We start from the raw sequence: 12,273 nt of genomic DNA, 5'->3' as shown, positions 1-12,273 counted from the left end.
AACTATTCACATAGGATAAAATCGCACCCTGATCTTTTATAGGTCTCCTCTTTAATCTATTTAATTGAAATGTTTTTGAAGTTAGGGGGGGAAAAATAATCAAAACAGCCAAGAGCTATTTTCCACCTAATTGCTTTATTCTTGTACTGTTAAAATGATTATTAATTTGTAATTGTAAAATCGTTGTGTATAAACAGATACAAAGTTTATAATCCATTGTGATCTAATTTCTAGCCCTTACTTACTAACTGTTTAGAATACAGTGGGCAGCTGGGGGGAAATGCCCCCCTTTTATTTTATTTTTTCCTTATCAATGCTTAAAAACCAAATGTATTCACAATCTTTTTAGAAATTCCAAATAAAGCTAGCCTAGATTAATTGGCCTTTGAAAATTTATTCTTTTGAAGGAAGGTGGGGGGGGGGGCTGCACTCTGCTTTATCTTCTGCTACACTAATATCTTCACACAAAGAAGTCTTGATAATTATAATTAAAGTTTATGATGTATGTTCAGACTAGATGATGCGACTGAGAAAGGTGTGAAGTATCAGAAACGGTATTATGGTATTATCAATCAAATGAAAGATGTAAAACCCTGAGCCCGAAACTTAAAAGAGTATCTGTGGACAAAACTCCCGAGTTTCCTTTTGGGGTTTTAACATTGCATGTATAGATTTTGATTTGAGAGATTCGAAAAAAATTGAGAATATAAACAAACTGAATAAAATGATATTTCATAGCAAAAATAGTGATATTCACAAAACTGCCTAACCCCATTCGTGAAACCCGGGTTTTAAAACTGGTTTTCAGAACGATACCCTGTCTCAAGTTTTGGGCTCTGGGGGTCAGGGTTTCTGAGTTAGAGAGTATAATTGCAGAGATTAAAGAAAAGTTCCAGTTATCTACGGAACAAATATCTTGTCTGCAAAATCTGACTTGGATATACCATCCTGCTCCCATTAACGAACTTCTGAGTTTCCTAAATACAATCTCATAAAGAAGATTTCACTGGTTTATATTGTCCTGAGACTGAAGAAAAAACGCCCAGAAAGCAAATCCAAAATCCGCAAAAAGCTTAGTAAACTAATATTGAACTCACTTTAAAACCATTCTAGGATTATTAATAAATTTTTGATTCAAGTGTTTGGTTTAAAGAAGGAGTTTTTGGAAGCTTGGTTTACCACATAAGAAACTAATCAGTTTTCTAAAAAGAAAAACATGAATATGTAATTGATATTTGATATTTGATCAGACACAGGGTTCAATCGGACTTGCAAATAGAGATCACTTGCAGAGTTATGTTTACAGTATTGTAATGTGTTCTGAGTTTACAGGGTTACCCACAAAAGATGAAACTCTTAAATTATGATGATATCAAGGTTAAATTAACTCTTTTAGCTTAAATTATAGTCCTTTATTGGCTTATTTAATGATGTGTCCAAGAAGGAAACACAATTATATAGGTAGGGAATCAGGGAAAAAATGATTTAAATTCGTACAGTCGTCTCTGAATTATCAGCATTTGTGGGTACTCTTTGCTTGGTTGCATGCATTTTTCTTTTCTTCAAGGTTCTGAAAGTAGGGGGCGGGGTATGAATAATTAAAGAAATAAAGGGGCGGGGTATGAATAATTAAAGAAATATGGAGGTTAAAAACGACTTGAACCGAAGAACGTGGCGTCCATACAAATTCAGAAAAATGCAACATTCGACTAGGATCGTAAAAAATCCATTTGATTCAAAAAAAAAATCATTCCTGACCTTAACCTTTCTCATATTCCTAACCTTAACCCTACTAATTCTTAAAAGCTGGACCCTTCTCATCTCTACCCTGAACCCTCCTACCCATCCTGAACCTGAACCCTCCTCATCTCTAACCTGAACCCTACCCATCCTGAACCTGAACCCTTCTCATCTCTAGCGTGAACCCTACCCATCCTGAACCTGAACCCTTCTCATCTCTAACCGAACCCTACACATCCTGAACCTGAACCCTCCTTATCTCTAACCTGAACCTTACTCATCTGAATTAACCTTACTCAAATACTCAAATTATAATATTTTAGTCTACACTGTTCAGATCTTTCGTATTTTGAGAAAAAAAGGTCAGAATTTTTTGAGATTTTGATGCAAAAATGTCATCTGAAAAATTTAATTTTTGAGAAAAAATATTTTAGATCAGATTCTTTATATTTTAGATCCATGATTCCCAAAATTAGGAAAAACGTCGGATGAAATTCTTTACTTAAAATATTAAAAAGTACATGAAAAATAAAATTGAAAAAAAAATATTTTAAATCAAATTCCACATTTTTTAGAACAGATTCCAAAATATTTCAGAAAGGCGCGGACTTAGATCTAAAAAAATATTTTAGACTAATTTCCACGTTTTTTAGATTAAATTCTCTTTAGATTAAAAGTTTTATAGATCAGATTTCTGAACAGGCATATTTGTTGCACACATTCATATTTCATAGATATGACATTAAAATATCTTATTCAACGTTTTTTAGTATTAGACATTAGTATGTGTATGCTAAATTTACTGTTCCCTGTCTCTCACAATATTAAAAAGAAAACAATCAACAAAAAACTTTAATAGTTTAAACGCTTCTCTCTGTTTTCTAAAAATACAACGTTATTATAACAGTCCGTCAGTGTTTTATTATATAAATCTAAGAATTGCTTGCACACATTGTACATTTGTACATGATGGTACATCCGTACGTGCTGACTATATGTACAAGCTTAATAACAACTAATATCATGACCACGAAACATTTGTTTACATATTTGTTTACATATTTGTTTACTTAACAAGGAGATGAATGCTGATAGGTAGATAAGGGAGGTTCTTACATAGTAGATACATAGGGCCCCGGCTCTGTACTGTACAGTACAGTTCATACCACTTTACCGTACATACAGTCGTGTACGATACGGTACAGGTACTTTTTACTGTAAGCGCCTTGCCGGGAGGATGGTTTTCTGGCTCACAGCTGATTTTGTTTCATCCGCAATTTTGAATCCGCCATATTGGATGAGTCTCATTTAAAGATGGTATAACTCAGAGTTCGTAGATTTCTAACTGGTTTTTGTTTTGATTTTAGTTCAGTTTGTTTGTTTACCATTCGTAAACAGAGCAATCGGAACCGGTTTTACCAAAGTCAGATGCTTCCTGGACAGCGAACATGATGGTCTGGTACTTCTCGTGGAAGGGGACGACGCTGAAAACAAATTTAAAATTAATAATCCAACAGAAATGTTTTTATTTAAAACTTAAAATATTTAAAACTGGAAAAAAAACGCTTTAGACAATTTAAAAGTTATCGCTTTGAAAAGGAATTGAAAAATGAAACATGTTTTTACAATTGGTCCCCCCCCCCCATCTCCCACCTCCCTATTTTATGCTTTTGGTCAAGCCATAAAGCGGGCCAAGGACTGGTCACTGGCTTGAAGGCAAATGCTTGGTCGTCGGTATTTCAACTTAGTTGCATTACAAACATTGTTAGACAGAACTTACAAACTTAAAATCTGCCAGAGAATGAATACTTTTCATTTAATTATTTCATATAATTCACTTAGTTATTTAATTTGAATGTTCGTTTGAAGTTTGTTCAGAACATTTATCTTCCGTACAAACTTCTTCAAAAGTTTTCAGTTCAAACTTTTTATTTGAGGTTCTCCTAGCATTACAAATTACAATCCATCAAGGAAGTTTTTTTTCATAAAACAGAGATGTCACAGATAAAACATTGCAGGCTACAGTGATTCCAACCTTGAATACTATAGATACATAGGTAGATATAAACAGGTAGGTAGTTAAACTATTAGATAGATAGAATAATAGAAATAGAGATAGATAGATAGATAGATAGATTAGATAAATAGAAGGATATATAGATAAATAGATAGATAGATAGATAGATAGATAGATAGATAGATAGATAGATAGATAGATAGATAGATAGATAGATAGATAGATAGATAAACCTTTTCCTTTCCTTGGTTCCACCTTTCCTGTTCATTCTCAACCTTTTAACCTTGAGGTTTCATTGATCCGTATAATACATTAGCATACTAATCAATTAATCAATTAATCAATCAATCAATTAATTAATTAATCAATAATTTACTTATTCAACTATTCAACTATCCAAATGTTCATATATTTAACTATTCAACTATCCAAATGTTCATATATTTAACTATTCAACTATCCAAATGTTCATATATTTAATTATTCAACTATCCAAATGTTCACATATTCCACTATTCAACTAACCAACAAATCAACTAATCAATTAATCAATAAATCAAATTTACAAAGTTGCAACAAGTCAATTAATAAATTAACTAATCAATTAATCATCCATTCATGTATTGCTTTATGATCGTGTATTTTAACACCCCAATACACAAACCGAAGAAAAAATATGTGAACACTTTCACCTCTGCAAGTTTGAAAAAGTCTAACTGATCCAACCCCACTCTTTCAATTAAACCCCCCACCCCCTGCTACTTTTCTTGCTAAAAGTTTCTAAAGATGTAAATAGCAACAAGTAAGATTCAGTCTTTCTCTTCAATTTTCGTGCCAGATGGTCGCGAGTAAAGATTAAAGACAGAAGGAGAAAAAACGACAGATTGGACACGAACATTTGATATTTCAAGAAGAAAACTTACGATTTCATGAGCTTGTGCATGTTGTACCACATCTTGGAGGCGGTGTAGTAGTCGGCGGCTAGGTAGGGATCTTCGCAGGCAGCCCTCTTTACACAATCAAGCTTATCTTCAGCTCCGCTGGTGTACATCAGGAAGCACATTCCACCGGAGATATCAGTTTCAGTTATGGCTCTAGATGTAGAATCGACTGATCTTCCAGCTCCACCGACGGTGAAAAGACCGAATCCGAAGATGATGGCCTTGAGGACGAGAAGGATTAGGAGGTTGGTGAGGTTAAGGGTAAGAACCTCGGAGGTTGATGACGCCCTGGCAACAAATTCAAGTGTCTGTTCTAAAGCAGGATTCATGCCCTCTGAAGCTGCGGCGGCGGAGCCGGCTAGGGCGGAGAGTACTGCGGCGGAGATAAACCTCTTCATGTTTAGATGTCTAGAGGGTTGAGGTTGTATCACGGAACTGAGTATTCTGATCTAACTGTGTGCACGCTCTCGGTTCCTCGACCCACTCTACGCACAGGAAAAGCCAGGGGTAAACACGCGCGCGCAAAAAAATCCGCCATTACACAAAAATTAAATCATAAAATTCTGTTTTAAACAAAATAATATGGTCTTTAAAAATAATCCCTTCCCCCCCCCCTCACTGCAATCCTGCACCTAGAGGAAGAAATCCTCGAGCTGTGCGCGCCGGTTTAAATGACCTAGATTCATGGCTCTGTGAAAGTGTGCGTGTGTGTCTGTCTGAATGTATGTGTGAGTGTGTGTCACTGCATGCCAAGGAGTGTGGGGGGGGGGTCACAATACGTGGCCCAAGAATTGGTGAAAAATAAGATCCCAATGATAAATGAACATTATACCAGAAAGACAAAACTAAAAATAGTTGAAAACATCGAATACTGTATCCTCTAACTCACGTCCCAGGTTGCAAATTTATAGAAAGAAGACCAAATTTGTTCATTAGAAGAAATTTGTTAAAGTCAAGTGATCCTATATGCAAAAATTTACAACGTTACCCTGAGAACTTTATTTGAACCTTGTACAGTGTTTAATTTCTATACGATTTCTTGTAGTATGTTTTCTACTGCAGTAGAGAAACCACAATTTAAAATAATCAGTTTTAAAGATTATAAACTGTATACAATATCTATATATTTCATACTTGATCAGACAAAGCTTATAAGGGTACCACGGTGAATCGGACAATTCATCTTTATATTGAATGCCAATTAAAATTACGCGGACAGTCTCTTAAAATTGACACTTTTACAATTTTTGTATTTTAAAGCCGGCTTTTTTGTATTTTTATAGCCGGCTTTTATTAAAGAGAATTCAGCAAAGATTTTCCTAACTCACTGTTGCAGTATAATCCAGAGGAGAGTTTCACACAATTAGGAAATAAGCTTCAGAAACGACCATAGATAAAGCTAGATTGCGCATAAGAAGTGTGACTTCACGAAATATACAATTCTGGGTAATATTGCGTATGCATAATGCATTTGCTATCTATCTCAATTCCTTATAAAGTCTAAATTTGAACTATTCAGCTTGCTCTGGCTGATTAACAGTCGGCCTGGTACTTAAAATAAACCGGATTTCACAGTTATCCTTGGCTCTATATATCTTGTGTGAACCCAAACAAATTCATTATTAATAATAAAAATAAAAATAGGAAGCTCAGAAGGAAAAGTGAATCTAGCTTATCAAATTGTAAAAATACCGATGTGGAATTAATAATATTGTTACATCACCCCATTCAAGTGTAATTAAATAAGTGTCCTATATATAACAAATGTTATTTTCTTTTTACAATATTTGTATTTCATGGAAGACGGATGAATTGGCCATTTTTAAGGAGTACAAAAAACCTAAAATTACACACACCTAAATTTTATTTAAGGGTAAGACACCTAATTTTCATTTTCAAAGACAAACATAAAAATTTTCTAATGAACTTTTTTGAGTGTACAGATATCTTGATTCATGTAAAGGTAAAATAAAAAAAAATCATTTTAGAAAAGAAACCATGCAAGTTACCATGATACTATGGGACACCAGGCAGGTTACCATGATACTATGGGAAACCAGGCAGGTTACTATGATACTATGGGACACCAGGCAGGTAATAGATTGTCCTAATTTGAACAAGGATGATCAAGTGAAAGTCTCTTTGAAAAAAAATTGAATGTTTGCACCCACACAATCCAAAATCCTGTTTTCAATCATACATGGTGCAAAATTCAAATATTTTATTGCACTGAAGTTTGCAAATATTTCAGCAAACTTTTTACAAATAAATATACCCGGCTCTAATATGCACTAACGCAATATGCTTGGCAAAAATTGGAAATTTGTCGAATATAAAGCCTCATTAAAAAGTTGCAAACTTCATAGAAATGTTTACGTCATGTTTTGTAAACTTGTACACTGTGTGACTGTATAGTGTGTCCCTCAAAACGTTAATGACGCCAGTTGTCTTTGTAGGACCAAAGCTTGAACATTTGTGTTTGATACTCATAATCCATTAATCATAATGTTGTACAGCTAAAGGCCTTTATGAAAGATCAAATGGGTGATTTCCCGAGGGGTAAATCGCAGGGCGTCTAAGAATATCAAGAGGACAATAATCCAATATTGATATATTTCCAACCTAAAAATAATTAAATTTAAATAATGAAATATTTTTATAAATCTTTGACATATATGGTTATGAATAATAATGGGTTTTAAAATATCTTACTATTGAGCGCAAGTAGATTAAATTGGGGGATCAGGAATAAAACATTTATTCTGAACATAAAATGACAGTTTGGTTAGAAAGATTTGCTGTTCACTGCAGATCACGAATTTTTAGACTTTTACTATTTTTGAAACATGATCACTACACGAGGAGGTTGTTTATAAATTCTGCCGGAGCTAGGAAATGTTGGGTTTGGCCACCGGAGAAAATCTTGGTCAAAGACGACCTTACATCGGATTAAGATATAGAGGTTAATGGTTTACAGATGTGGTTCTTTTAATTGGAGGATCAATGTTTGATATCTTTATTTCAGTTATTCCTTCACTCCTCCATCAAAGCTTTTATAAACCCCTGACTTGGTAGGATTACCTTCCAGGATAAAGAAGATTAACAAAATATGTTGATTATTAAAAGAAGTATCTGTAAAGGGGCTGTACGCGGAATTTCAAGTGAAGCTCCATGCGGAGATGGCAATGTTGGACACCAGAGATAAAAGTATCAAAGACTGTTACATAAGAAATGAAGCAGAGGAGTTTATTTTTCAGAATCTCAAACTCAATTTTTGATGATTTCGTCAAGGAAAATTGAAAATTGGACATCAAATAGCAAGTTTTATCATTCTTTATGATCCTTTTTTTCGAAAATTATTTTTTTCCCCTAACATTCATTTGTTTTCATACATAACATGCATAAATGTTCGAAATGCCGAACAAAATGATCATAATTCCGAACAAAATGATCATAATTCCGAACAAAACGATCATAATTCCGAACAAAACGATCATAATTCAGACCTAAATATTCCGTACAAAATGTTCATAATTCGGAACAAAATAATCATAATAAATCATGATTTGTGGATAACCCTGTTTGAACTTTATGTGAATATTCTGAATTACAATTTGTTTAAATTTATTGTTTGAAAACTTTAATATTTGAACAAAAACAAAAATTATTTTAATTGTTTTCTTTCGGTCTTAGAATTGTAAATTCCTAAAATCGTGCTCGACAAATCTCATTAAGAAACCAAAATACGCAAATCCGGTAAACTTCAATATACCCCCAGCATGACGCGTGTTTGACGCAATCATGATAGGCCGGAAGTTACGCAAAATGCGTAAACATTTGAATTCTGTTACGCGGAAATATGAAACGCTTGAACAATGCTGGACATTATTGTTCGCGCCTGCCTTTCGAACATCATGAAACATAGAATTAGTTTAAACATTCTTCTTCTTCTTCTTCTTCTTCTTCTTCTTCTTCTTCTTCTTCTTCTTCTTCTTCTTCTTCTTCTTCTTCTTCTTCTTCTTCTTCTTCTTCTTCTTCTTCTTCTTCTTCTTCTTCTTCTTCTTCTTCTTCTTCTTCTTCTTCTTCTTCTTCTTCTTCTTCTTCTTCTTCTTCTTCTTCTTCTTCTTCTTCTTCTTCTTCTTCTTCTTCTTCTTCTTCTTCTTCTTCTTGACTAAGTATTAACAGTCCCTTGAAAATGAAAGCTTGACCTTAACATAATTTAAGATTACTCCTGGGGCTGTACAGTGTATATATATGTATAAGGGGAACCCCCTATTTTGGCCAAAGTCCTAGGTGCGTAGAAAGTCCTTACTAAGTGGAAAGTTGATGTGTAGGGGGGGGGGATATTCAAAAATTTATTTTTTTCTGCCAATTCTAGAAAGTATATATAAATTTGATTAATACTTAAAACAGCTTGGCAAAAAAATATTCAATTAAATTAAAAGCGTTTTTATAGATTAATGATAATAAGATTGAAAACAGCTTATTCAGTCGGTATGTACAGTTGTAAATCGGACATTGCAATCTTTGCATGGTGAGCCATTTGAAATTACGCTTGTTAATTAATTTTGAATACAAATAAAGGCCACTGCAGCTAGAAATTTATAAGAGAGAATTATTTCATTTTTGAGGCCTATGCCCTATACATATAGAGTTGCAGATACTAATTTTGATTATGAAAAAACATATATGTTACACTATATACAAATTTACCAAACCTAATTCATGAAACCAGGTTTTTACTATCCTGGGTTTCATGAATATAACTTAAGTTACGTACTCAGAGCTGGAAATTTTTGTGTTGAATCCCGTTTGCTTAATATCAATATCCACTATGGACACTATTGATTTTCAGCTTAGCCTTCTCTTTTTTATATCCCTACTGGTTTCCGACCGATGAGTGTTCTCTTAATGATTGCGCGCCTAATTTCCCGGCTTCTGATTGGCTGTTTGGTTTCTACAAATGACACTTTGATTTGTTAGATTTTAAATACTTTCCTGCATATTAAATAAATTTAAAATCAAACTGCATATTACCAAAAAGAGGAGATTAAGCATTGATCTCGATATTCACAATACAAGAGATCCAGCTCAGATTATTGAAAGCACTATGCAGTAATCTGTAGTCTGTACAGCGTTACGTATACAAGGTTATTTTTGTCATCCAATAATAAGTTCTGTCAACTTAATTTTTATTCCTTTTGTTGCACAATCTACCTACGCGTCTTATTATAGTTGTAGAACGTCATAGACGTGATACATTTTATTATTCATTAAATAAGAATAATGTTTTTCTAAAAAAAATGAAGAATTGAGATTATAAATTATAAAGAAATGATAATAAAACAAAATAAAGAAAAATTATGAAAAAATTATTTTAACCAGGCGGTTTTATTTAGTTTAAGGTTTAAAGAGTACAGACTACCAATTCCTCTGTATTGTGCTCATTGTGCAGAGAAAGATGCTTTCAGAGAGGATCAGAGATAAGAGAGATCATTTGAAACTTATGATATGCGATATTTTCTACAGCAGGTGCTATTGTGTACAAGAACTGTACACGAATAATCATCATATATTCAAGGATATATTCAAGGATATATTCAAGGATCCTTTGGATACGAAATAAAAAATCTTCAAAAATAGACTAAATTCATAAATGTTATGTATCATGTTAAAAATTGGAGTATTTCTGTAAAAGTTGCAAAACTTAACCCCTAAATGGGTATTATATCATTACATGCAACAGGTGGCCGTAAGATGGCAGTCAAAAAAACTTTCCTGAAACTGTAGCATGGCGTGCCGGGACACTTTAGACCTGCTTATACCTGTCCGGCCCTGTTTGGTCCTTTCATACCCGACCCCCAACCGGTTTTTTCTTCACACCAGACTCCCTTTATTCCTTTCATACCTGACCCCCTTTATTGGGCACTTTTTGATAAATAAGCAATGTGCAGTTTATGATTTATGATTCTGCAATTTCTTTTCATTTTGGGGGAATATTTCTTCTCATTACTTTAATTACTATTCTCTTTAATCGGAACTTAGTGCTTTTTATCCATTTCTTCCTTTTTCATTAAATACAAAGAACCTTATTTTTCTTTTCAGAATGTTGAAATTATTGAGATAATAAAATTAAATAATAGATCTATTGTAAACAAAGAGATTTACACTTGATGGTTTCATTTCGTTTCATTACTTCCTCATTCTACCGTTATTACTTCCCTTCCTTTCTTCCCTTCCTTAATTTCCTTCCCTTCCTTCCTTCCCTTACTTCCCTTCATTCCCTTCCTTCCCTTCCTTCCCTTCCTTACTTTTCTTTCCTTCCTTTCCTTCCTTCCCTTCCTTCCCTTCCTTCCCTTCCTTCCCTTCTTCTTCTTCTTCTTCTTCTTCTTCTTCTTCTTCTTCTTCTTCTTCTTCTTCTTATGATCATAATTCCGAACAAAACGATCATAATTCAGACCTAAATATTCCGTACAAAATGTTCATAATTCGGAACAAAATAATCATAATTAATCATGATTTGTGGATAACCCTGTTTGAACTTTATGTGAATATTCTGAATTACAATTTGTTTAAATTTATTGTTTGAAAACTTTAATATTTGAAATAGATACCTAGCTACCATACATACCTAGCTACCTAGATACCTAGCTACCTAGATACCTAGATACCTAGATATCTAGATACCTTGATATATAGATATTTAAATACCTAGATACCTAGCTAGCTAGATACCTTGCTAGCTAGATACCTTGCTAGCTAGATACCTTGCTACCTAGATACCTAGCTACCTAGATACCTAGATACCTAGCTACCTAGATACCTAGATACCTTGATACCTATATAACAGGCTAGATAGCTACCTAGATACATAGATACCTAGCTAATTCGATAACTAGATACCTAGCTAACTAGATACTAGGTAGTTACCTAAATACCTAGATAGCTAGTTATCTAGATACTTAGCTACCTAGATACCTAGATACCTAGCTACCTAGATACCTAGCTACCTAGATCCCTAGCTACCTAGCTACCTAGCTACCTAGCTACCTAGCTACCTAGCTACCTAGCTACCTAGCTATCTAGATACCTAGCTAAGTAAATAACTAGATAGCTAGTTATCTAGATACCTAGCTACCTAGATACCTAGCTAGATAGATACTTTGCTACCTAGATACCTAGTTACTTAGCTACCTAGCTACCTAGCTACCTAGCTACCTAGATACCTAACTACCTAGATCCCTAGATACCTAGATACCTAGCTACCTAGATACCTAGATACCTAGATACCTAGATACCTAGCTACCTAGATACCTAGATATCTTCATACCTATATACCTAGATACCTAGCAACCTAGATACCTAGATACCTTGATACCTTGATATCTAGATGCTTAAATACCTAGATACCTAGCTACCTAACAACAAGGCTAACTTATATATAAGCTAATTAGCTATTGAGCTTTAGTTTCCTAACTCCCAAACTATCTATCTTTCTAGTTATCTACCTTTTTCCGCACTGTCTTATGGTCATCTATCTATCTGGGTATCTAGTTATAGATATTTTTCTACAAT

General features: G+C 33.8%; 1 protein-coding gene across 1 annotated transcript; it reads right to left on the bottom strand.

The window, feature by feature from the left end:
* Window positions 1–2,638: 2,638 nt before the first annotated feature.
* Window positions 2,639–5,151, bottom strand: LOC111709257 (uncharacterized). The gene is made up of 2 exons (XM_023482884.1): window positions 4,681–5,151; window positions 2,639–3,224 (listed from the first exon to the last, which is right to left on the bottom strand). The coding sequence occupies exons 1-2, from the start codon at window positions 5,094–5,096 to the stop codon at window positions 3,122–3,124; spliced, it is 519 nt and encodes a 172-aa protein (XP_023338652.1). The 5' UTR covers window positions 5,097–5,151; the 3' UTR covers window positions 2,639–3,121.
* Between the last annotated feature and the right edge of the window lie 7,122 nt (window positions 5,152–12,273).

Source organism: Eurytemora carolleeae, unplaced genomic scaffold, assembly GCF_000591075.1.
Source record: "Eurytemora carolleeae unplaced genomic scaffold, Eaff_2.0 scaffold255, whole genome shotgun sequence".
Classification (NCBI taxonomy): Eukaryota; Metazoa; Arthropoda; class Copepoda; order Calanoida; family Temoridae; genus Eurytemora; species Eurytemora carolleeae.
This window is presented reverse-complemented; position numbering and strand designations above follow the sequence as displayed.